Here is a 25,885-nt window from a genome sequence, read left to right as displayed (position 1 = left end):
TTTCAGTTTCTTTTGACAAATAGGTGTAGGCCGGGGAGACAGATGTCTGAGTCAAATTTGAGCCAAATCGGTGTTCGTATGTCCGAACTAATGTCATTTTTGTAAATGTACATTTGTAGGGGGCGCTATGGAGCGAAATGTCAATTTCTTTCAGTAAATGGGTGTAGGCCTGGGAGATGGACGTCTGAGTAAAATTTCAGCCAAATTGGTGTTTGTGTGTCTGAGCTGAAGCAATTTTTGTGATGGCAAATTTTCGAAAAAACTTTGCAAAGTTTGTAACCTCGTCACACAAAAACGGTGACACCAATTCAAAAAATTCGGATAAGTTTTGATGTCCCACTTCTCTAGATACTGTAAACCGATTTTGAGCTCATTCGGCCAAACGGCTTAGTAGGAGATAGTTAAAATACGACGTCAGCGAAAACGCTGACTCAGCATTTCGGAAATTTCAATCCAATATGGCCGACTAAGGGCTGGTTTTGGGGCGTGGCCATAATAATATTTTTTGTTTGTCTCCTCATGATGAATCTGTGTACCGATTTTCGTGGCTCTACGACAAACTTTATGTTGGACGAGCTCCCATTGGCGCAATGCATTTCCACTTTTCAAGGGGGCGCTGCTGCAACATTTCTTTACCGACATCTACGAAACCTATATGTAAATTCAATTTCTCGCACTTCTGAATTTTAGGCAAAATTTGGTGAGTTTTCGTAAATGTTCAGAGGGTCAAAATTGAGCTCAAAGCGCAGGAGAAAAATCTGAATCTGAGCAAGAACAATATAGCCGTTTCTATGGCAACCACATATTTGGCCTTATTTGAAAGCTCTCGAGCTCCCCCACATGTCTGTGGGGTCAGAGGTCACGTGTCGTGCACAGACACACAAGTGACTGACCCCGAGTGGGCGTGTCCCATTGACTCCCATTCATTGTGAGCAGGTGTAAATATGCTGTTTGTGCACATGTCATGTACATGTTCTTAAAGGTCTCAGTGCCGTGAATGTGAATATGTGTGAGAGTGGCGACAGTGGAGAAAGGCGACCGCGTCACTGGCGATTTGGTCCCCATGCGCCCACTGCAGACTCAGTAGGCCCTGCGCCGGCTTTACTCGGCTCGGGCCTAAAAACAGATGTGGGCAGAACCTTGCAGTCTGTACTCGGGGTTTGGGCTTTCATTTTGAATGAGCCGTACTTCCGGTCCAGTCGTAGTTCCGTCACTGAGCAGCGGCTGCTCCTGTTAGCCGTTTTCCAGCTGAACTCGGGCTCAGAGTTAATTTTTAACGTCCCGCAGAATCAACCGGAGCCCGAGGCCGTTAGATGAAACTGATATGAGCCCACGCACAGACTCAGACCGGCTGACCGTCAGCTAACACCGCCGCAGCTAGCCTTCCTAAACGAGCTTTAGCCGTTAGCTCTCGACCGTTTCTTTTCTATGAACGCGGCTGTATGCTAACTTAGCCTGTGCTAACCCAGATAGCTGATGCGTGTATGAAGGCGGCTCCCAGTTCGCCGTATAAAAACACCCAGAAGAAAACATTAGCATGGACACTCAGCCGCGGACACACTAACTGGTAAGTGTGAGCTCAATGCTAACGCAGAACACCGTTAGCCGCTGTTCGTCGTCATCTGTGTTGTTAGCCGTTAGCAGTTAGCAGGGTGGTGTTTACTGCTGAGGCCTAAAAACAAGTAGAACAGGCTGTAGTGATGAAATAACAGCACTAATGTTCGACACAGCCTCAGTGCAGGTTCTGTCAGCCAGATTCTACACATGACACCGGTTCTGATCAGACTGTGAAGCAGCTGATGGTGGATCGGACTGGAAGTGTTGGTGTTGGGGGGGCAGGGCAGGGCTCAAACTCTGGATTCAGCTGATTTTTTTTTTTTTTTTTTTTTACACCTGAATCAAAAAAAAAGAAGCGGATGTCACTGCTGTAAATATGAGTGTTGGCTTATATCAGGGCTGTCAAACTCATTTCAGTTCAGTTCCACATTCAGCCAAATGTGATCTGCAGTGGGCCAGACCAGTGAGATAAGAACAGAATAATACAGAAAGAATGTCAACTCCAAACTTTTATCTGTGTTTTACAGTGAAAAAAGTCAAATTACATTATGAAAATGTTTACATCTACAAACTATCCGTTCAAACAATGTGAATAGCATGAACAAACTTTAAAAAAAAAATGTAATTTTAACACTATTCTGCTTTAGTGTATCATTTCCACATGTATGTTATAACTTACAGATGACAGTGGATCTACAAACACACAAAATATTTAGTAACAGTTGGTAATATTATTACCTCCGCCAAGGAGGTTATGTTTTTGCCAGGGTTTGTTTGTTGGTTAGTTAGCAACAAAACTGAAAAAGTTATGGATGAATTTTGATGAAATTTTCAGGAAATGTCCAAAATGGGATGAGTAACAAATGATTAGATTTTGGGAATGATCCAGATCACTGTCTGGATCCAGAAATTTTTAAAAGGATTCTTTACCATTGGGAGATAGGGATATTTTCAACATATGTATGTGCAACTCCACAATGAATGGTCAGAGTGCTTGGTAAAAAAATACAAAATAAGAAAAGCACCGGAGAGCGCAGACCTCTGCCAAGACAGATCTCCCCCCCGGATCACCACCAAAATTTAATCATTTCTTCCTTGTGCCAGTATCAACATTTCCTGAAAGTTTCCTGAAAATCCGTCCGTAACTTTTTGAGTTATCTTGCTAACAAACAAACAAACACGCGCGCAAACACACAAAGTGATCACAGTACCTCCTAGTGGAGGTAATAAGTTCCCAACAGGTGCTGCAAGATATTGAAGATTGATTCATCATGTGTAGCAGAAGTGATATAGTGTTTATTTGTTTAGTTTGTGTGCAAGATAACTCAAAAAGTTATGGATGGATTAAGGTGAAATTTTCAGGAAATGTTGATACTGGCACAAGGAACAAAATGATTAAATTTTGGTGGTGTTTTGGGGGGGGGCTGATCTCCCTTGGCGGAGGTCTGCGCTGTCCGAGTGCTTTTCTAGTTGAAATTGCACTCCTCTGAAGACATTTCAGGTTGTTCATATTTGTTCAGGTTATTCAGAGTTTTTGCAAAGTTCTACTTTGTTTTAGTCTAAATATATGAAAACATTTACGAAGAGAAAAATTGGAGTTGTGAGTATGTATAGGTTATTATGAGATTGAATTGGTCTGAATGTGGAACCTGAACTAAAAGGATTGTTTATATCTTCAGTGTAATTTTTGCATTTCACAAATTCATCCCGTGGGCTGGACTGGACCCTTTGGTGGGCTGGACTGGACCCTTTGGTGGGCTGGACTGGACCCTTTGGTGGGCTGGACTGGACCCTTTGGTGGGCTGGACTGGACCCTTTGGTGGGCTGGATTTGGCCCCCGGGACACATGTTTGACACCTGTGGGTTACATTGTGTTAAATATTTCACTTATGACGGAGGAAAGCTGCGACCTGTGAAAACTGAAGGGTTTGGAAGTGATCAAACTAATTGGTTGTATTAAAGTGAACCCTGATGCTGCTCCTCCTCCTCCTTTTCCTCCTCCTCTTCTCCTCCTCTTCTTCCTCTCCCCTCCTCTTCCTCTCTCTTCTCTCCCTCCTCTTCCTCCTCTTCCTCCTCTCCACTCTGTCTTCTTCCTCCTCTTCCTCCTCTCTCCTTCTCCTCTTCCTCCTTCACTTCCTCCTCCTCTTTTGACTTTCCTTTCTTTCCAGACTACAGTATTCCCACACGGCAGACCTGTTCCATGATATTTGTTTTTTATTTACAGATGCTGTTAAGCGGAACCAAACTGAAAATATATGTGAAAACTGGATCGGTCTGATCACATGACTAAATCTGATCCGATCTAAAGAATAAAAAATAAAAAAAAAGCCAGATCAGCAGCTGATACCTCTCTTCAGATCAGATTGGGACATCCCTAGTATTTTATTGGGTGCACTAAACAGCTGCTTCTTCATTTTAGTGACTGGAGTAAATGATCTTTTACATCAGGTGTTAGTTAGTTAATTAATGGAATGCAAAAATTAGACTGAATGTATTATATATTAACAGTCATATTAGTTCAGGTTCCACATCCAGACCAATCTGATCTACAGTCAAATAATCACAGCAGAAGAACCAACAAAAAAGAATGACTGCAGATTTACTACTGGGGTTGGTGGGAAAAAAATAATCTTACATTATGTCTATAAATAATGACAACTTCAAATATTTGTCTTTGTTTTAGCGCAAAAAATAACATTAAATTATGAAAATATTGAATTAAACAAAAAAAAAAATCTTGAATTAGCAAAAAATCTTAAATGTAGCAAAAATCTTGAATTAAGCAAAAAAATCTGAATTAAACAAAAAAATAGCTTGAATTAAGGAAAAAATATTGAATTATGCAAAAAAAATCTTAAATTAAGTAAAAAAAATCTTGAATTAAGCAAAAAAATCTTAAATTAAGTAAAAAAAAATCTTGAATTAAGCAAAAAAAAAATCTTAAATTTAGCAAAAATCTTGAATTAAGCAAAACTCTTGAATTAACAACTTCAGTTTTTTTTTTTGTTTTAGTGCAAAAAATAAATTCTGAAAATATTTCCATTTCCAAACTCTCCTGTACCAATAAAATGTGACTAACCTGAACAAATGTGTCCAACCTGAAATGTCTGTATTAAATTCAGTCCAGTTTGAACTCTTTTCTTCTGTTCCTCAGTGTTTAGTGTCTTTGGAGATCTGATCCAGAATGCACATGGACTAATGAGAAGTGGAGCAAGAAGACTGAGAAAATTACACTGATTTTTCAGAAGAAATTTCAGTTTTTTCAGGTTATTCACATCTTTTTTGTTTGAATAGTTTATAAAAGTAAGTATTTTCATAATTTAATAGTTTGGTTTTTTTTTGCACTGAAACAATGACAAATATTTGGAGTTGTCATTATTTATCGGGTATTCTGTTATTTTACTGGTTCGGTCCACCGCAGATCAAATCAGACTGAATGTGGAACCTGAAAGAGCAGGAGTTTGAGAACCCTGATTTAAATAATGACAAATACAGATATTTATCTTTGTTTTAGTAAAAAGAAAAAGTAAAAAAAAGTAAAATTACATTATGAAAATGTTTACATTTACTAACTATCTTTTAAAAAAATATGAATAGCATGAAATGTCATAAGAAAAATGTAATTTTAACATCATTTTGTTGATGTTTCTCCAATTTTTGCACATTTTGGTGAATGTTTTGTTCTTGTTACTGTTTATTTTATTCATAGTTAGTGTTTTTTTTTTTTGTTAATTTATGTTCATTCTGGTCATGTTTCAAAAATTTTTGTCCATTTTTTTACATTATTCATGTGTTATTTTTATTATTATACTTGTCTGACCTGTTTTAGATTATTGGGCTGAGAGTATTAAAAAATATTTAAGTAACCGAACAAATATGAACAACCCTAAATATCTTAGTATAAATAAATGTAATTGTACCAATATTCAGTCTGTTATTAAATGTTGTGTGTATTTGTAGATCCACTGTGATTTGTGTGTTAGAATGAGCATGCATAAATGATAAACTGAGACTGAATATTGGTCTAATTACACTTATTTTTTGTAATAAATTTCTGTTTCTTCATGGATGTTCATGTTATTCACATTTTTTAAAGGATAGTTTGTAGATGTAAACATTTTCATGACGTAATTTAAAGTTTTTCACTGAAACCCAGAATAGTTTTGTATTTGTCAGTGTTTCTGTGTGGTTTTATTATTTTGCTGGTGTGATCCACTTCAGCTCATGCTTTCCGTTTCCTTTACTGTCCTTTAGTGTCCTGTCCTTTCTGTAAATGGAGGATAAAGGTGCAGTTTGACTGTACAAACAGCATTCCTTCACTAATGTAAAGGTGTTGTCGACCTATATTTCTCCAGCCGCTTTTACGACCCACAGCGGCTCATTTAGATAAAAATATAGGCTGTTGGTTAATGGTTGCAGATCTGACGGAACTCTGACTTTCAGATTTTCCATCCTTCTGGACCTGCTGTTGGACTGAAGACATCCACATAAACACATAAAAGTTCATTAAAGAATTATGGACCCACGTCCTGTCCAACAGTGTCTGTGTTTAAACTCAATAACTGATCTGTTTAGTCCATGGAGGAATAGGTCTGAGTAAGAACTGTCACATGACACATGGGACAACTGACACAAAGAACATTTAAGGGTAAAAATATGTAAATTCCTGCTACGTGACACTAGTGGTGTGGGAAAATATCGATTCTGCAATATATCGCAATATTTCATTTCACAATACTGTATCAATATTAAAAGTACTGTATCAGTATTTTTAGGTAATTATTCAAATGCAGATATTGCGGAGGTTCATTTTGTTTTTGTTTTTTGTTTAGTGGCTCACATGTGCTCAGAGCTCTTCTGTGTGTCTGTGTTCATATTAAATCAGTCTCAGTGAATCCAAAGGAACTTTGTGTTGGTAAATGACAGTTGTTCAAATGGACAGGATTTCAGTTCTGTTCAACATGTTGATGCTCATATGAACTATGTTTTCAGCTCCAAAATGAACCATTTCAGCACAATTAATGCTATATTTTCATGTCACAAATGGACAAGTTCTATTTGAACTGAACTGAGCTGAAAAACAATCTTCTCTTCTTTTGGATTCCCCAGTTTTTCTTCCCAGATTCTCTCCTCCATATCACATGTTTTATTTGTACAGGTTCAATCTGGAGTATGGTGCTGATCCATCCTGCTTCTGTTCCACCAATACATACATGAAGAATGGCACACAGCACTGTTTACATCAACACTTTTACAATAAGAAGCATTTTTATACAGAAAGAACAATTCTAGATTGTTCTTTCCTCTTTAGTCTGATGCTAAACTATCCAATAAATAATAGTGCTCCTAGTTTTTGCACAGGGATCATTAGTGTAAACGCTGACATGGCTGCAGAGCATCAGTATGATGGGATCCACAACAACCATGTCACATCCGTCCACTGACACATTTAGTGTTTTTGTGTCAGCTGGGATTGTTTTAGATCCACAATACCAACATTTATGAAGAAGAGCGCAATTAGCAATAGGAAGTCTAGAAGTTTATTCCTAATAAAGTACTGGGACTGACCAGAGCATCATGGGTAATGTCACGTCCGTCCACCAGCAAAAGTTTCCCATCCACGTGCTATTCCAAATCCAATATTTATGAAAATAGAGCTTCCACTGTCAGAGAATATCAGTAGTCTGTGTACTAATGGATTAGCATTATTTACACACTTCTAGGACTGTAGGACAACTGTTTGTTTTTTTTTGGTTTTTTTTGACAAAAATGGACACTCATGTGACCCCCTAAGAAATTTTAGCTGATATAAAAAAACTAAACTAAAACTAAGCATTTAGAAAATAACAAAAACTAATAAAAACTATCAACTTGCTCTAAAAATGAATTAAAACTAACTGAATGAGAGGAAAAAAGTCCAAACTAAATCAAACTAAAGTAGAATGAAAAATCCAAAACTATTAGAACCTTGCTGTTGACTGGACCTGAGTCCCATAAAGTGTAGGTTTAAATAATCATTTTAATGATCTAAAAGTTGACGGATTATTTTTCTGTTTCAGTTCTGTGAGGATCAGACTCGTCTCTCTGTCCAGGAGGTCAGAGGTCACCGCCACTTTCAGCCCGAGCCGCCCCGCCCCCAGCCATGCCGACCTAGAATCCGCCTGAAGCCGTTCGTTTCCCTCAGCGTGACCCCAGTCGACCGGATTGACCCCCCAGACCTTGGTCCCCCGTCCCGCAGAGACCATGTCTGAGAACCAGGCCAACAACAACAACGTGCCGCTCAACAACAACAACAACAACATGGGCAACAACCGCATACGCAACCCCAACATCAACCAGAACCCGCTCATCAACGTGAGGGACCGCCTCTTCCACGCCCTCTTCTTCAAGATGGCCGTCACCTACGCCCGGCTTTTCCCGCCGTCATTCAGGAGGGTGTTTGAGTTCTTCGTCCTGTTAAAGGTGGGTTCTGCTGGGTTCTTCTTAGGGTGGATTCACACCTACTTTGTTTGGTTCATTTAAAACAGACCAGAGTCTGTTCCCCTGCCAAGTCTGGATTTTTTTTTAGGTGTGAATACAAACATGCGAATTCTGATTCGAATCAGATAAGCGGACCGAGACCACCTTGGGGGTATATAGAAGTCTGGTCTATAGAAGGTCTGGTCTGTAGAAGTCTGGACTCTTCTGGTCTGGACTCCTCTGGTCTCAGGCTGGACTCCTCTGGTCTTGGTCTTAGGTTGTGGACTCCTCTGGTCTGGACTCCTCTGGTCTCAGGTTGTGACTTGTCTGGTCTCAGGTTGTGGACTCCTCTGGTCTCAGGTTGTGGACTCTTCTGGTCTCAGGTTGTGGACTCCTCTGGTCTCAGGTTGTGGACTCTGCTGGTCTCAGGTTCTGGTCTCAGGTTGTGAACTCCTCTGGTCTCAGGTTGTGGACTCCTCTGGTCTCAGGTTGTGGACTTCTAGGTCTCAGGTTGTGGTCCTCTGGTCTCAGGTTTGTGGACTCTTCTGGTCTCAGGTTCTGGTCTCAGGTTGTGAACTCTTCTGGTCTCAGGTTGTGGACTCCTCTGGTCTCAGGTTGTGGACTCCTTGGTCTGGATTCCTCTGGTCTCAGGTTGTGGACTTGGTCTCAGGTTGTGGACTCTTCTGGTCCTGGTCTCAGGTTGTGGACTCCTCTGGTCTTAGGTCCTGGTCTCAGGTCCTGGTCTCAGGTTGTGGTCTCAGATCCTGGTCTCAGGTCCTGGTCTCAGGTTGTGGACCTCTGGCCCTGGTGTCAGGTCCTGGTCTCAGGTTGTGGTCTCAGGTCCTGGTCTCTGGTCCTGGTCTCAGGTTGGTGTCTCAGGTCCTGGTCTCAGGTTAGTGTCTCAGGTCCTGGTCTCTGGTCTTGGTCTCAGGTTGTGGACTCCTCTGGTCCTGGTCTCAGGTTGTGGTCTCAGGTCTTGGTCTCAGGTTGTGGACTCCCCTTGTCCTGGTCTCAGGTTGGTGTCTCAGGTCCTGGTCTCAGGTTGTGGTCTCAGGTTCTGGTCTCTGGTCCTGATCTCGTTGTGGACTCCTCTGGTCCTGGTCTCAAGTCCTGGTCTGAGGTCCTGGTCTTAGGTCCTGCTCTCTGGTCCTGGTCTCAGGTCCTGGTGTCAGGTTGTGGACTCTTCTGGTCCTGGTGTCAGGTTGTGGACTTTGCTTCAGATTTCGTGGTTGTGTCAGACAGAATGTTCTTTGTGAAGTTAATCTTCTTGGTTGTGGATTAAGCTGCTGTGTGTTTGTGGAGGCTGAGGGTCGGTGGAGGCTGAGGGTCGGTGGAGGTTCTCCATCAGGTCAACGCTGGTCGTTAATGTCCACACGTGTTAACGACACGTGGGCCGTGGTTCTGGGCCTGTTGTGGGTTCATTCATGTCAGGACTCATGTGTGGAGGACCAGGTTCTACCCAGGGTTTAGAAGAACAACAAACACATTGACTAACGATGGAAACGTTGTGTTGTATGGAGAACTGTTCAAAGGAACGTCTGACGGAACCGCCCCCAAATATAAACCTGAAGAACTGAGTACATGTGGAACCAGTATTAAAGAAACACACTGACCCAGGGACTGGACAGTTTTATTATGATGAAAGTGCAGACGCTGAAGTTCCCTGTGGGTCCTCTGACCAAAAAACTGTCATTTATTAATTTAATGTTGGGGACGTTTATGATTTGAATCAGCCTACGAGAACTGGAGATAAAACATACAGGGTGTCCCATAAGTCTGCATACATAGGAAAAATAAACGTTTCTTGACATAACCCATTTTTATTTCTATAATATGCTCTATATGACTGCCATTTTGTCAGGAACACATTTCAATGCGTGTCCTCCAGCTGAAGAACTATAAAGAAGAAAATAGAAAGAAATACATGTTAACCATAATGTATGGAATGTATTATGTCTCCTATGTATGGAGACTGATGGCACACCCTGTACAACAAATACTAAAAAGACTCATGTCATATACAAGTGGGCTAACACATTCACAGTTAGTACATGACAAGAAATGAAAACAACATACATACAGTGGTCCTCAAAATTCTTCATACCCCTGCCATTTTTTGTAACTTTTTGTTTTTGTGATGAAATGAATGAGTTTTGTCAAGTTTGTTTGTGACTTATATGTGATACACAAGTGAGGAAATAAGAACAAATGATACTTGGAGAAATACTTTATTTCAGGAGTATTTTATTAGAGGATTTCTAAAAAACGCCATGTTCAAAATTATCCCCTAGGTTTATTAAGTCCAAAGTCTTTTCTTATAGTCATAGATAGCCTTTGTTCTTGATAATGGTTCCTGTAAGTGTCCACAGTTCTCTTCGTCTCCTGTGGGGTTTTGGTCCACTCTTCCTGGACCAAAGCCTCCAGCTGGGTCCGGTTGGATGGTCTCCTACCCATCACTCTGGTCTTTAGCTCCCTCCACAGATCCTCTAAATGATTTAGGTAGAGCTTTGACTGGGTCATGTCCTTGAACCACTACTGCACTACCTTGGTGGTATGCTTGGGGTCAGTGTCCTGCTGGGACGTCCATCAGGACCAGTCTAGAGTTTCTCAGCACTTTCACGCTGTCATCCAGGACGTTGATATAATTATGTTAAATTCATGATGCCTTGTAACTTCATGAGGTTTCCAGTGCCACTAGCAGAGAAGCATCCTAGCATTATAGGTTATAACCATAGCATTATGTTGCCAAAATAACCGAGGTATGAAGGTATCACAGACAACCATCCAGCCAGTATTGCACAAAGGAGTTCTCCATGGATGCAGACACAGGAAGATGGCATGACTCAGGATGAAACATCAGGAGGCTCATCTGGCATTTCCTAGAGCTCTTCTTAACCAAGATCCAAGCTTTTGGTCATCAATCCAGTGATTTGATGAAACAAAGATGGAGTTGTTTGGCCACATGGATGTTGACTGCATGAAGGAAGCAAGGAGAAGAACGCAAGCTGAACACAGCCCCAACCATCAAGCATGGTGGTGGCAACATAATGCTATGGGGTTGCTTTTCTGCTAGTGGCACCGAGAACCTCATCAAGATACAGGGCATCATGAAAAAGGAGGATTATATCAACATCCTGGATGACAATGTGGAAGTGTCTGCTGAGAAACTCTAGATTGGTCCTGACTGGACGTCCCAGCAGGACACTGACCCCAAGCATACCACCAAGGTAGTGCAGTAGTGGTTCAAGGACATGACCCAGTCAAAGCTCTGACCTAATCATATAGAGAATCTGTGGAGGGAGCCAAAGACTAGCGTGATGGGTAGGAAACCATCCAACCGGACCCAGCTGGAGGCTTTGGTCCTGGAAGAGTGGACCAAAACCCCACAGGAGACAGAAGAGAACCTGTGGACACTTACAGGAACCATTATCAAGAACAAAGGCTATTCTATGACTATTAAGAAAAGACTTTGGACTTAATAAACCTAGGGTATGAATAATTTTGAACATGGCGTTTTTTAGAAATCCTCTAATAAAATACTCCTGAAATAAAGTATTTCTCCAAGTATCATTTGTTCTTATTTCCTCACTTGTGTATCACATATAAGTCACAAACAAACTTGACAAAACTCATTCATTTCATCACAAAAACAAAAAGTTACAAAAAATGGCAGGGGTATGAAGAATTTTGAGGACGACTGTATAGAGTTGATTTTACACCATAATGAACCTTTTTTCAGCACTAATTAATTCTTTTATTTTCTATGATCTTAGGAGGGTTTGTACTTTGGTTTGTTCAATGTCTTTGAGACAAGGGGGCGCCAGAGTCCACATAGTCCACATAGTCCATAGAGTCCATGGTCCACAGAGTCCACATAGTCCACATAGTCCACAGAGTCCACATGGTCCACAGAGCCCACAGAGCCCACAGAGTCCACGAGTTCACATGGTCCACAGAGTCCACATAGTCCACATAGTCCACATAGTCCACATGGTCCACAGAGTCCACATGGTCCACATAGTCCACATAGAGGGTGAGCTGTAGACACAAATGCTCCACAGTACAAACCTGATGGACCCAGACTGTTCTGAACATGTTCTTGCTCCTCCTCTGCTCCTCCTCTCCCTCCTCTTCCTCCTCCTCTTCCTTCTCCTCTTCCTCCTCCCCTTCCTCCTCCTGCTCCTCCTCCTTCTTCTTCCTCCTCCTCCCTCCTCTGCTCCTCCTCTTCCTCCTTCTTTTCCCTCCTACTCTGCTCCTCCTCTTTTTGCTCCTCTTCCTTCTCCCTCTTCCTCCTCCCCTTCTCCTCTGTCCTCCTCCTCTCTCCCCTCCTCTGCTCCTTCTCTTCCTTCTCCTCTTCCTCCTCCCCTTCCTCCTCCTCTTCTTCCTCCTCCTCCCCTTTCCCGTCCTCTTCCTCCTCCCTTTTCTCCTCCTCTGCTCCTCCTCTTCCTCCTCCTCCCCTCCTCCTCTGTTCCTCCTTTGCGCCTCTTCCTCCCCTCTTCCTCCTCTCTTTCTCCTCCTCTGCCTCTCTTCCAATTCCTCCTTCTCTTTTTCCTCCTCTTCCTCCTCCCCTTCCTCCCCTCTGCTCCTCCTCCTCCTCCCCCTCCTCTGCCTCCTCTCTTCCTCCTCCTTTTCTCCTCTGCTCCTCCTCTTCCTCCTCCCCTTCCTCTCCTCTGCTCCTCCTCCTCCATTTCTTCCTCCTCCTCCCTCCTCTCTGCTCCTCCTCTTCCTTCTCCTCTTCTCTCTTCTTTTCCTCCTCTTCCTTCTCCTCTTCCCCCTCCTCCCCCCCCCTCCTCCTCCTCTTCCTCCTCCTCTTCCTCCTTTGCTCCTCTTCCCCCCCCCCCCCTCCTCCGCTCTCTTTCCTCTCCGCCTCTCACTCTCCTCCTCCTCCCTCTTCCTCCTTCCCTTTTTTCCTCCTCTTCCTCCTCCCCTTCCTCCTCCTCTGCTCCTCCTCTTCCTCTCCTCTTCTTCCTCCTCCTCTCCTCTCCTCCCCCTCTTTTCCTCTTGCTCCTCTTCTCCCTCCTCTTCCTCCTCCTTTTTTCCTCTCTGCTCCTCCTCTTCCTTAGGCCCTCTTCGTCCTCTTCATCCTCGCCTACATCCACATCGCCTTCTCTCGCTCGCCCATCAACTGTCTGGAGGTGGTGAGGGAGCGCTGGCCTCGCGACGGCATCCTTCGCGTGGAGATCCAGCGGAACTCCAGCCGGGCGCCCGTCTTCCTGCGCTACTACGACTCCGCGGGCTTCCAGGCGGAGCTCAATATGGAGGACGGCGCCGGAGACGCGGTGGATGCCGGGGACGCGGACGGCAGCGGCGAGGGCTGGCTCAGCCTGGCGGCGCTGCACGGGGAGGAGGAGGAGGAGGAGGAGATGACGGTGGACATGTTCGACAACAGCTCGGTGCAGGTGAGAGGGGGCAGAGCCATGGGGGCCAGGTGAGGCTCCTCCCCGATTGGATGGATGTCTGTTCTGACACGTCTGTTCTCCGTCCTCCGCAGTTTGAGCTGGACATCGAACCTCGTCTGAAGCCGTCTCTGATTGGAGGAGGCGTCGGAGGAGGTGGGGGTGGCAGCGGAGGGGGCGGAGTCAATGACAGCCAGGACGTGTCCTTCAGCCAGACCACTAAAGGTACGCAGCCGCTGAGGGACTCAGTGTCTGAGCTGGAGATGATGACCAGAGCAGGTAAACCTTCCACCTCCCTGACCTCTGACCCCTGACCTCAGACCTATTAGCCCTGACCCCTGACGTCAGACCTATGAGCCCTGACCCCTGAACTCTGACCTCTGACCCCAGACCTCTGACCTCAGACCCTGGACCTCAGAACTCTGACCTCAGACCTCTGACCTCTGACCTCAGGGTTAAACGCCTCTAGTCAAACACACGACAGTCTGAATATTAGTCCTCACAGAAACAGTCTTTAATGCAGAGTTTCAGTTTAAATACTAGGTTGTTGTTTGTCTTCCATTATGTTGCCGTGTTGCTGTCTCTAACTTTGCTGTTGTTTGTTTGTTTGTTGCCCTCTCTAATCTTGCTGCGTTGCTGTTGTTCGTTGTTAGTTGCCTCCTCTAACATTGCCATTGTTTGTTTGTTTGTTGCCTTCTCTAACGTTGCCATTGTTTGTTGCCCTCTCTAACATTGCTGTTGCAGTCTGGCCTCAGGAGGAGTATATCGTGGAGTATTCCCTGGAGTACGGTTTCCTGCGTCTGTCTCAGAACACCAGACAGAGGCTCAACATCCCCGTCATGGTCGTTACTCTGGGTGAGTCCTGGCGCCGCCGCGGTCATGTGACCCGGTGACCGCCGTGGTCACATGACCCTGTGACCGCGGGACGCCTGAGGTGACGCCCCTCTGGTTTCTGTTTCAGACCCGATGAAGGACGAGTGCTTTGGCGACGGCTTCAGTCGTTTTCTGCTCGACGAGTTTCTGGGATACGACGACATCCTGATGTCCAGCGTGAAGGCACTCGCAGAGAACGAGGAAAACAAAGGTTAGAGTCAGGGTCAAAGGTCACAGATAAGCCCCTTTTCCACTGGTGTTCTGGAATATTCTCCCTTTCTTTTGTTCCGTTGTCTGTGTAAATGAAAGGGTGGATCATGTGGTTCCACCTCTGGAGGGTTAGGGTTAGGAACAGAGCCCTGATAAAGGTGGAACCAGGATTCAGGAACGCTATGGAAAAGGAACACCTGTGGTTCCAACCAAGGACCAAGACCCCCACATCAAGGGGGTTTAAAAATGCATTGGTGGGTCTCAGGAGGTGGTGGTGGGTCCCAGTCCTACCATGTCCTAGTTCCACCCGTTCACTGAACACAGGTCAGTCCACTCATGATCCCTTCATCTACCTGGAGGAGGAGTGGTGTTTATCCAAACGGTAGGCCTGGGTATCGTGGCCAATTTCCATAATCGATTCGATTTTGATTCATAGGTTCTGAATCGATTAATCATGATTTGATTCGATTCGGGCAACACGGTGGTGCAGTGGTTAGCACTCGTGCCTCACAGCAAGAAGGTCCTGGGTTCGATTCCAACACCAGTCGATGGGGGGTGGGACCTTTCTGTGTGGAGTTTGCATGTTCTCCCCGTGTCTGTGTGGTTCTCTCTGGTACTCTGGCTCCTCCCACCATCCAAACACATGCACTAATAGGTTAATTGGTTAATCTAAATTGCCCATAGGTGTGAATGTGACAGTGATTGTTTGTCTCTATGTTCAGCCCTGAGATGAACTGGTGACTTGTCCAGGGTGAACCCCGCCTTCGCCCCTATGTAGCTGGGATAGGCTCCAAGAGACCCCCGTGACCCTAGTGAGGATAAAGCGGGTTCAGAAAATGAATGAATGAATGATTTGATTCGATCCAATATCGATTCAATTCAGTATTAATTGACTGATTCAGATTAATTTAGTGATATCAAAGTACAATTCTGAGTTGTAACCTGAATATTTGACTACTGCAGTCATGTAGCACATCAGTACTGGGATCAATATTGATATTAGAAAGGAAATAAATCTGACATTTCAGCGGGAAGTAGCTGAATCTGCTCTGAAATAACAAACATTCCCAGGTTTCTCCAGTGGCTCAGAATGGAGTTCTTTGGCATGTTTATTCTGTTTTATGGCTAGTGGCTTCTACTCCATGATTGTTGGTTGGAGTGTGGTGTGTGGGGTAGTGTAGTGGTCGGACATTGTCTTTACTATTCATCCAAGTTATTATTCTAAGAACGACCATCTTCCGTGACTCCTCGGAGAGCCTCCAGGCGTCCAGTTCCTTCACACTGCAGGTTTGAGTTTGAGGCCAGGAGGACCTCCAGTGGAGGGGTTTTCCACACCCTTCCTCCACGTCTTTCCCGCGCCACAGCCGTCACGAGCTTCCTCAGGTGTTCGCGAGACGGAGCCGGCCGCGCTTCCACGTACTCCCGGTCCTGCTCTGAAAAATCGATCTCATCCACTTTTAATAGATTACACAAAATTAAAATGAAATCGATCTAAGATTGATTAAATCGATTTTATTACCCAGCCCTACCAAACAGGCTGCTTCACTGAGCCGTCAGAACAAACACACGACAGGACTTGGATTTTACGGAGCTGGGATTCTCTACCGCTGTCTGGAGGGTATGGGTTTGAGCCCAGCGATGAGGGGCTGAGGTGGAAGAGGGTGAAAATGACCCTTAAAAGGGCTGGAATTTGACCTTGAATAATGTGTAGGAACCTGGAATTTACACTTACAGTTATGCATTTGGAAGACACTTTTTTCCAAAGTGACTTACAGGGGAAAAACCAAATAAAAGACTAAAATACAAGAATAGATCAAAGCAGTGTTTTTCAACCTTGGGGTTGGGACCCCACGTGGGGTCACCTGGAATTCAAATGGGGTCACCTGAAATTTATAGTAATTGATAAAAAAAAAAAAACAAAAAACAACAACTTACTAATAAAAAATATATGGTGAGCTGACCGAGACAATCACAATCCATAAAAGACATGACAAACTGTGGTTGTGAAACAAACATTGTGGTTCTGTTTCTCTGTGGTTCTGTTTATGTGTGGTTCTATTTATCTGTCAAATGTTCATTGTGGTCGGCTTCAGATGCTGCAGCTCTTTCATAATTCCCTTCATGCAGTGATCTACACCTGGATTTACTGCCTCCATCCACAAATAATATACATTATATAGACTAAATGTCCTCCAAAATTAATCTTTATTTGCAATAAAGTACAGCAAACTATTACATGATCAAAAACAAATTAATTTTAGCCAAAAAAAAAAAGTCTCCAATTGAATGTCTGGGGTCGGCAGAAATTTGTGATGTTAAAATGTAAAATAGGGTCACGAGCCAAAAAAGGCTGGAAACCACTGGATTAAAGACATAAAACAGCTGTACAAGTAATTAACCACATTCCTACCCCCCCACCCCCCTGTCTCCTCAGGGTTTCTGAGGAACGTGGTGTCTGGAGAACATTACCGCTTCGTCAGCATGTGGATGGCGAGGACGTCGTACCTGGCCGCCTTCGTCATCATGGTCATATTTGTGAGTGAAGGTCTGAATAAATGGGAGCTGTTTTTTTTCAGTTCCACATGTGACGACCCCTGCTCTGATCTGTGTTGTTCAGACTCTGTCGGTGTCGATGCTGCTCAGATACTCACATCACCAGATCTTCGTCTTCATCGGTCAGTATTTGAATCCAACATTAACCCTCACAGTCGTCCTTCTAAACGCCCACAGCCCATAATATGCACAGAGGGGTACTAATGGTAGAATGTTTTTCATAGTTTGTTTTTAACTTTTTTTTTTTTTTTTTTTAACATTTTTTGTATTTCATCAACTTGATCCATAAACAAAACACCAAATACTCATTAACTGTCATATTTTAACCCTTTAAATGACATGTTTGTAACAGACACCAAACATAACCACAAAAAGGTTTATTTTATTTTAATTTTTCAATATACAAGTTATTTGTTTTTAGTTCCTCCTGTCATCTGTCAGTGATTCACACCAACATTAGTTCTATTATTATTATTTTGGTTCTAGGTTAAATGTTAAATGTGTCAGTGTGTATTTTGTACTCACTTGGTAGAACGGTGTTAGTGTAAGAATTTAACACTGTTTGTTATGGGATGGATTTAGTGGATGGATCAGAATTTAAACAATCAGACAAAAATGAACAACTTTTGAATTCAGACCAAAACAAACTGTGAAAACTAATCTGAGAACAAGGAAAGTGAAAGTTTAGGCTTCTTTACCTTAAACAGTTGTCTTGATTGGAAACTGCATAATGCAACAGTTTTTCAGATATATTTTTTCAAAGATATTTGTATGTATTTAGTTTTTGATGGAATGTCCTTTGCAGTGGACAGTGTGTTTGTCCCCTACGGAGAACTAAAATGCATTGCTGGGCTTCAGGAGGATATAGATTTATGTCTCCCTGTTGTGTGCGTGTGCATGTGTGTGCGTGTGTAAGTGTGGGCGTGTGTGTGTGTGTGTGTGCATGTCTAGTATGGAGGGTGGGAGGGAGGGGTTTCTTTGTAATTGTTATTTTTTTATTGTGTAATTGTTTTTAATTCTGTAAAGCACTTTGTGTTGCATCTGTGCATGAAAAGTGCTTTATAAATAAAGGTTGATTGATTGATTGATAGATTTAGCAGGAATTCAGTCCCTCCTAGATTTTTGTCCAACCTGTCTCTCTGACATTTTTCTCCAAATTCTTTTCAAATTTCACTCACATGTTCTCTCCATGTGTTTTTCCCTCAGGGTTTTTTTTTTTTTTTTTGTACAAATTTTTGAAAAGTTTTTGAAAAAGATTGAAAGTTAAAACTCCAGATTAATCCCTGGGTAGGCGTGGCATCAGTGAGGAGGAGGGGCAAAGTGTTGTGTGACTGGCAAGGTTCTAATAGTTTTGGATTTTTCATTCTAGTTTAGTGTTACTTAGTTTTGACTTTTTTTCCTCTAATTCAGTTAGTTTTAATTCATTTTTAGAGCCGTTTTTTTTTGTTTTTATTAGTTTTCGTTATTTTCTAAATGCTTAGTTTTACTTTAGTTTTAGTATTAATTGTAGTTTTGTCGTCTCTTTTCTCTTCTTCTCTGTCGTCATATTCAAATAAATCCCAGACAGGACTCTGCTGCTTTAGTCTCCATGTTTCCAGGTAGAGTGGGAACCAGAAGACGACTGGAAACCACAAGTGCCAGCTAAAATTGCTTGAGCAAAATAAATCAATTTCGTATCAATCCTACATTGACAAAGCCAAAGGAAATTTTATCCATAGTTTTTATCTGTTTTAGTTAGTTTTGTAAACACACAATACAGTTTCAGTTAGTTATGGTTTTTTCTTTTAATTATAGTTTTATTTATTTCAGTTAAAGAAAATGTTTTTACAATTCTAGTTTTCGTCATTTCATTAGTTTTAGTTAATGATCATAACTTTGGTGACCGGGCGGGGCTATCAGTAAGCTCCGCCTACTTTTTTTTCTCCCACGTTTGTTTTGGATAGTCTTTATTGATTCCAAACTGGGAAACTGTTTGTGCAGTTGGAAAAACAGAAAAGTGACTCCTGTCAGAAAGAAGGAAACAAACTAAAGTGTGCCTTTAAGAAGCTGAAATCAGAGCGTTTAGACTCAGACTGAGGAATGAGCATCAGAACAGAACAGACCTGTAATTTAACGGTCAGTTATTATTGGATCAGCTGATGAACGGTTTCAGCTCCAGTTCTTTTCCTTTGGCCTCGTAAACACAAGAGTTTGAATATTCGGTGGTTCAGTCCAAGGTTATTATCGTTAACGAAAACTAGAATTGTAAAAACATTTTCGTTAACTGAAATAAATAAAAACTATAATTAAAACAAAAAAACCATAACTAACTGAAACTGTATGGTGTGTTTATAAAACTAACTAAACAGATAAAAAATTAGGGATAAAATTCCCTTCGTTTTCGTCTTTGTCAATGCCAGATTGATACGAAATCAATTTCTTTGTCTCTCAGTTTTCTGTGCTGTCTCCATACGACACTTTTTGCTCCGTCACTTGTGTTCACTTGTGGTTTCCAGTCGTCTTCTGGTCCCCACTCTACCTGGAAACATGGAGACTAAAGCAGCAGAGTCCTGTCTGGGATTGATTTGAATAGGAGCACAGAGAAGAAGAGAAAAGAGACCACTGAACTACAACTGAACTAAACTGAACTACAACTGAACTACAACTAACTACAACTGAACTACAACTGAACTACAACTGAACTACAACTAAACTACAACTGAACTACAACTGAACTACAACTGAACTACAACTAAACTACAACTGAACTACAACTGACTACAACTACAAACTAAACTACAACTGAACTACAACTGAACTACAACTGAACTACAACTAAACTACAACTGAACTACAACTAAACTACAACTGAACTACAACTGAACTACAACTGAACTACAAATAAACTAAAACTAAGCATTTAGAAAAAATGAAAACTAATAAAAACTATCAAACCTGCTCTAAAAATGAATTAAAACGAACTGAATTAGAGGAAAAAAAAGTCCAAACTAAATAAAACTAAACTAGAATGAAAAATCCAAAACTATTAGAACCTTGGTTTAGTCCAGTCTATTTTTCCTTTAAACCTGTTTCTGTCTGAGTCTTTGTTTGTTAAAGTCGTGGTTAAATCGTGGCTCCGCCCCCTCTTTTTTAGTGGATCTGCTTCAGATGTTGGAGATGAACATGACCATCGCCTTCCCAGCAGCCCCTCTGCTCACCGTCATCCTGGCCCTCGTCGGTAGGTTGGCATCTGGTTACTTTTTTTTTTTTTTTTCAGATTTATTTCCAATGCCTTATATTCCTTAAATGCGTTTTTTTTTCTTCAGGAATGGAGGCCATCATGTCGGAGTTCTTCAACGACACCACCACCGCCTTCTACATCATCCTCATCGTCTGGTTGGCCGACCAGTACGACGCCATCTGCTGCCACACCAACACCAGCAAACGCCACTGGCTGAGGTGGGTCACATGATCCAGTGGGAGGGTTTAGCTGCGTTAAGGCTGCCTTCACCTCGTTAACGTCGGCCTTTGTTTGTTGTTTGTTTGTTTGTTTTGGTCGCAGGTTCTTTTATTTGTACCACTTTGCCTTCTACGCCTATCACTACCGCTTCAACGGTCAGTACAGCAGCCTGGCCCTGGTCACCTCCTGGCTCTTTATCCAGGTCAGTAGCATCATCTTCATCTTCATCATCATCATCATCATGTGACTGTAACTGATTTTTAACCCTTTGAAGACGATTGTGTCACCGACGCCACCGTCATTTAAACAACTGTAACTGAACCATTTACAACACTGACAGAATTCTTTCTGTTGGTTTAGAACACATGAGGGTAGAGGTCTGTCATTGGCTGAGGGGGAGGGGTGGGCGGGGCTTAGAGCAGCAGAGTGCAGTCGGTGAGAAAGATGAAAGATTTTTATCACTGTTATCAGTCTTTTAGTGGTGAATTCATGTAAATAACTGTATAATAGTGATAGTCCTGTTTTGGAGTGTTCTACGAGTGTGATTGGACCTGTTTGTGTTGAGTTTGACAGTTTTTTTTCACCTTTTTTCCCACTTTTTTATCTGTATTTTTGCTGTTTGTTTAGTTCATTGATAGTTGTTTTTATTTAGTTTAATTTTCTTAATTCTTTCCATTATTTTACTCAATTTGTATTTGGTTATGGTCATTTTTTTTCGTTATTTTACAAAATTTTGTTCGGGTTTTTTAACTTTTTATTTTTTTTTTTTCAGCTTTAATCATTAGTTTTAATCACAGTTTTTCTCTGTGTTTTATTTAGTTTAATTTTGTTAATTTTTTCCATTATTTTACTAAATATTTATTCATTTATGTTCATTTTTTCATTCTTTTACCAAATTCTTGTTTGGTTTAGTTAATTTGTTCAATATTTTATTAAGTTTGTGTTTGGTTGTGTTCATTTTTTTCATTATTTTACAAAATTTTTGTTCCGTTTTGTTAATTTTTTAAATATTAATTTGTTTTGCAGTTTTAATAGTTGATTCATAGTTGTATGTGTAAATCTTCTCTAAATGTCTGTAATTTGTACATATGTGTAAATCTATAGTCAGATCTCTCCAGTTCATAGACAGATCCAGTGTTTGTAGTTGAATCAGATGATGGATGTTTCTGTCAGTGAAATGAGCGGCTCTGTCTATGACTTGACCCAAAGTGAACTCAGACTATCAACTGGATCCAAATGACACCAAAGAACCAGAAGAACATGGACACCCAACGATCTAGAACAACTACAATGGACCAACACATGGAAAACAGAGGAAAGATTATTAATATAAACTTAGAAAATTTCCATGACAACAGGAGGAGGATGCAGATTCCTGTCCTGATCTGTACAATACATGTTCCTGTGTCTGTAAACGGTGATGGTCAGCTGATGGAGGTGGTCAGCTGATGGAGTTGGTCAGCTGATGGAGGCGAGTCATTTAACAACACCACCGTACAGTCCTCTGTTGGACTGAACTGATGAGAATTGACAAGACTAATAATCTGTTATTTTATATATATAATATATATAAATAATATATATATATTTATTATATATAATATATATATATATATATATATATATATATATACAGGGTGGGGAAGCAAAATGTACACTATTTTGAGGCAGGGATTGAAAGACAGTGTATGACCAATTAGTTTATTGAAAGTCATGACAATTTATTTGCCACAAGAAAATGTCCATAATAGAAAATGTTTTTATTCTATGTGTCCTTCTTTCTCAATAACTGCCTTCACACGCTTCCTGAAACTTGTGCAAGTGTTCCTCAAATATTTGGGTGACAACTTCTCCCATTCTTCTTTAAAGTATCTTTAATAAAGTGGACATTGCTGTGTGATGTTCTATCGGTAGCATGTTCTAAAACGCCCCAAACAGCAGAATCCAGAGGGTTTAGATCTGGGCTGGAAGGCGGCCATAAACATGATTCCCAAAAATTGCTAAAGTTGGATTTGTTGCTGTTGTCAACAAGTGTTTTGGTGTTCTTGTGTAAGATTTTAACTTCAAATCCTATTTTACTGCATTCTAACGCTCTTGTTGTCTACCTCAAGTTCAGTTGCCATTTTTCTCCTGGCTTTGGTTGGATCCTTTAGGATTTTGGATTTGAGAGCTTTAATAAAAGCTTTGGTACGTTTTTTGTTGCTTCCTCCACTTCCAGACTTTCTGGTAATAGTTTTGCTCATAGTCATTCTCTTCTTTCCATTATAAACAGTCTTTATGGACACTCCAACTATTTTTGAAATCTCCTTTGGTGTGACGAGTGCATTCAGCAAATCACACACTCTTTGACGTTTGCTTTCCTGATTACTCATATGGGCAAAAGTTTCTGAAAAGGTATGGATAATAGTGTTAGGTATGATTATGACATCAGTATGTTTGGGTTCAAAACAATTGACATAGTGCCTGCTGAGAAAAAACAACTAAATGTTCAGTGTACATTTTGCTTCCCCACCCTGTATGTTTATTTTTAATTTATTTATTTACATTACAGTGGATTTGGACAACGCTACCAATAAACGAACAAAGTGAGGAAGATCAGCAACAAAATTAAGAAATTAAACAACAAAAAACAATAATTAACAGAATGAATAGAATAACGAAGTACATAAATAAGGAAAATAATCTTTAAAATGAACAAAAATGAACTGAAATGAATGAAAAAGTCAAACATTGTCATTAATCACTGCTTTGGACTCTCCTTTTTGTTTCCTTTTTGGTTTCCTTCTTTGTCATTTCCTCCTTTTTTCATTTCCTTTCCTTCGTTTTCTTTCCTCTCCTTCTTTTCCTGCAGCATTCCATGATCTACTTCTTCCATCATTATGAGCTTCCTGCTATCCTGCAGCAGATCCGGATCCAGGAGATGCTTCTCCAGAACCAGCAGGCGGGTCAGAACCAGCAGAGCGCTGCAGGACAACCTCAACAACAACAACAGCGCTGCCACCGCCAACGCAGGGGGGGCTCCTGGACCCAACACAGACTCCGCCCAGCCTCCACCTGCTCCGCCCACCAGCGCCCAACCGGCTCCTGAGACTGAGTCCCAGACCGCCGGCGCTGTAGGGGAGGTCCGTTCGGAGCTGAACTGGGTTGCTCAGACGGCGGCCATCATCACCGAGGCGCTGTCGACATCCCATCAGGGGCCGGCCGTGATGGACGGGGTCAGTGGAGGAGCGTCGGCAGGAGGAGCAGGCGGAGGCGCCGCCGCGGAGATCAGCGTGGTGGCGGAGTTCTGGATGGGAGGAGCCACGGGAGGAGGAGGAGGCGGAGCCACAGGCGGAGTGGATGCAGAGCACAGTGCAAACGGCGTTGCCGTGGCGATTAAAACGACAGGAGGAGCCGATCCTCCGTCCGCAACCCCTCCCCCTCCTCACACAGAGGAGGTGGGGCCCTCAGAGGGAGGGCTTTCAGATGTAAGCCCGCCCCTCCGCAGACAGACTGCCCCCCCTCACAGAGTTCAGGTACAGACTGGGACTGCAGAGCAGAGCCGGGCTCCTCCCCCTGCCCCTCCCCCTGTCCATCCACCTGTCCATCCTGATCACCTCCGCCGACGGACGACGCTTCAGCTGTCGGACCGACGCCAGGTTGCATTATTGATCAGCTGATCGGCTTCTCCCGGGTCAGAACCAGAACTCAGATCAGTGGTAAAGTCGGACTCGGATCGGCGCTGGTTACAACTTACTGACCTGTCGTTTTACTTGACCGACGAAACTCAGCGTCACACGTGAAAAATATTTGTGTTTAAAAAGTTGACAAAATGGTGGTGTTAAAAGAGGGCGGAGCTAAAAGTGACGGTTCTGCTCCTTCATGTTTCAGAAACGACAGATTCAGAAAAACATTCAAAGTGTGGATCTGGATCAATCACATGAAGTCGATCGATCGGCCAAACCTGCTTTATCAACGTTAACCCTGATCAATGACTTCATCAATAAAAGCTGATGACGAATGTTCTGTCGGTTCTGCTTTAACGTCCAGAACCGTCTGATTCTGATCCGGATCCGTCAGCTCTGTTTCGTACTTTCGTTACATTCTGATTCCGTTCGTCTGCGACTGTGATTCTTTAGGGTCAGCTGATCAATAACATCCTCCGGCCCGGTTCTGACGGACCCGGTCCGGCTTTGTTTTCCATTGGCTTTTATTTTGAAGAGAAACACTCAGAGCAGGAAGTCCGGACAGCGGCGGTGACAAACCGATCGATCAGACGGACGACTTCCTGCGTGAACGAATGCCTTATCAATAATCCTCAGACTGACTGTGACGACCGCAGCGACGCCACGCTCTGATTGGCCGACGGCTGCGTCTGAGGGGTGGAATGTGTTCAGCCAAGTCAGACTTGATTAATCCTGAATTTAAACCCTGAATCCCGTGTTTTCTGCAGGTGAACTCGAACGCACCGCTGACCCGCTGTCGTGTGCTTTTTTTTGTGTCGGTCTGGGTGTTTGGGGGCGGGGCCTGGTGTGTGACATCAGAGGGAACTAAAGCAGATGATTGGACGGCATTTTTCTTGTGGGTGCCTCTGCTGGACGACCGTAGCCTCACATGTTCATCCAACTGTATTTAACTGTTCAGTAAAGTCACTGCACACAAACCGCCCACGTGTGCTCATTTAACACCAGAACCACCTGGACCCGGGTCACAGGGACTACCTGGACCTGGGTCACAGGGACCAGAGGCAGGACCGGGTTTAGACCCAGGCTCCATTCAGACTGGGGTCAAATGTATGTCCATGTGACCTGGATCTGGTCTGTTAAAGACAGTCTGAACAGCACTAATCTGACCCAGACCACTTTCATATGTGGTCCTAAATCTGACCCGGACCACTTTCATATGCGGTCCTAAATCTGACCCGGACCACTTTCATATGCGGTCCTAAATCTGACCAGGACCACTTTCATATGCGGTCCTAAATCTGACCCGGACCACTTTCATATGCGGTCCTAAATCTGACCCGGACCACTTTCATATGCGGTCCTAAATCTGACCCGGACCACTTTCATATGCGGTCCTAAATCTGACCAGGACCACTTTCATATGCGGTCCTAAATCTGACCCGGACCACTTTCATATGCGGTCCTAAATCTGACCCGGACCACTTTCATATGCGGTCCTAAATCGACCCGGACCACTTTCATATGCTGAACTATTTGTTGCCGTCAGACAGAAAAAGTGGTAAAATTTCTATGGAAGTAAATCTGTCTTATCAGTTTCTGAATTATTCAAAGCCATTGAAATCCTGTAGCAAAAAATTGAGACACAAAAAATTCAGATCACACATCCAAGACCCCAAGGATAAATAATCGATTCTATCTCAAGTCAAACCGACAGCCAGCCAATCGTGTTACGC

The 25,885-nt window shown here is 42.7% G+C and overlaps 1 protein-coding gene across 1 annotated transcript; it reads left to right on the top strand.

Annotated features, from left to right (window-relative positions):
* The first annotated feature begins 1,189 nt into the window (after positions 1-1,189).
* Positions 1,190-25,125, top strand: LOC115417662 (membralin-like). Its single transcript, XM_030131689.1, is given in 13 exon segments — positions 1,190-1,567; positions 7,617-8,019; positions 13,080-13,415; positions 13,508-13,691; positions 14,157-14,267; positions 14,374-14,496; positions 16,930-17,030; positions 17,113-17,170; positions 20,182-20,265; positions 20,354-20,486; positions 20,590-20,689; positions 23,339-23,445; positions 23,447-25,125. Coding segments are annotated over 12 exon segments (2,256 nt in total). The 5' UTR covers positions 1,190-1,567; positions 7,617-7,800; the 3' UTR covers positions 24,147-25,125.
* The last annotated feature ends 760 nt before the right edge of the window (positions 25,126-25,885 follow it).

The sequence above is a fragment of the Sphaeramia orbicularis genome, chromosome 4 (assembly GCF_902148855.1).
Source record: "Sphaeramia orbicularis chromosome 4, fSphaOr1.1, whole genome shotgun sequence".
Lineage (NCBI taxonomy): Eukaryota > Metazoa > Chordata > Actinopteri > Kurtiformes > Apogonidae > Sphaeramia > Sphaeramia orbicularis.
This window is presented reverse-complemented; position numbering and strand designations above follow the sequence as displayed.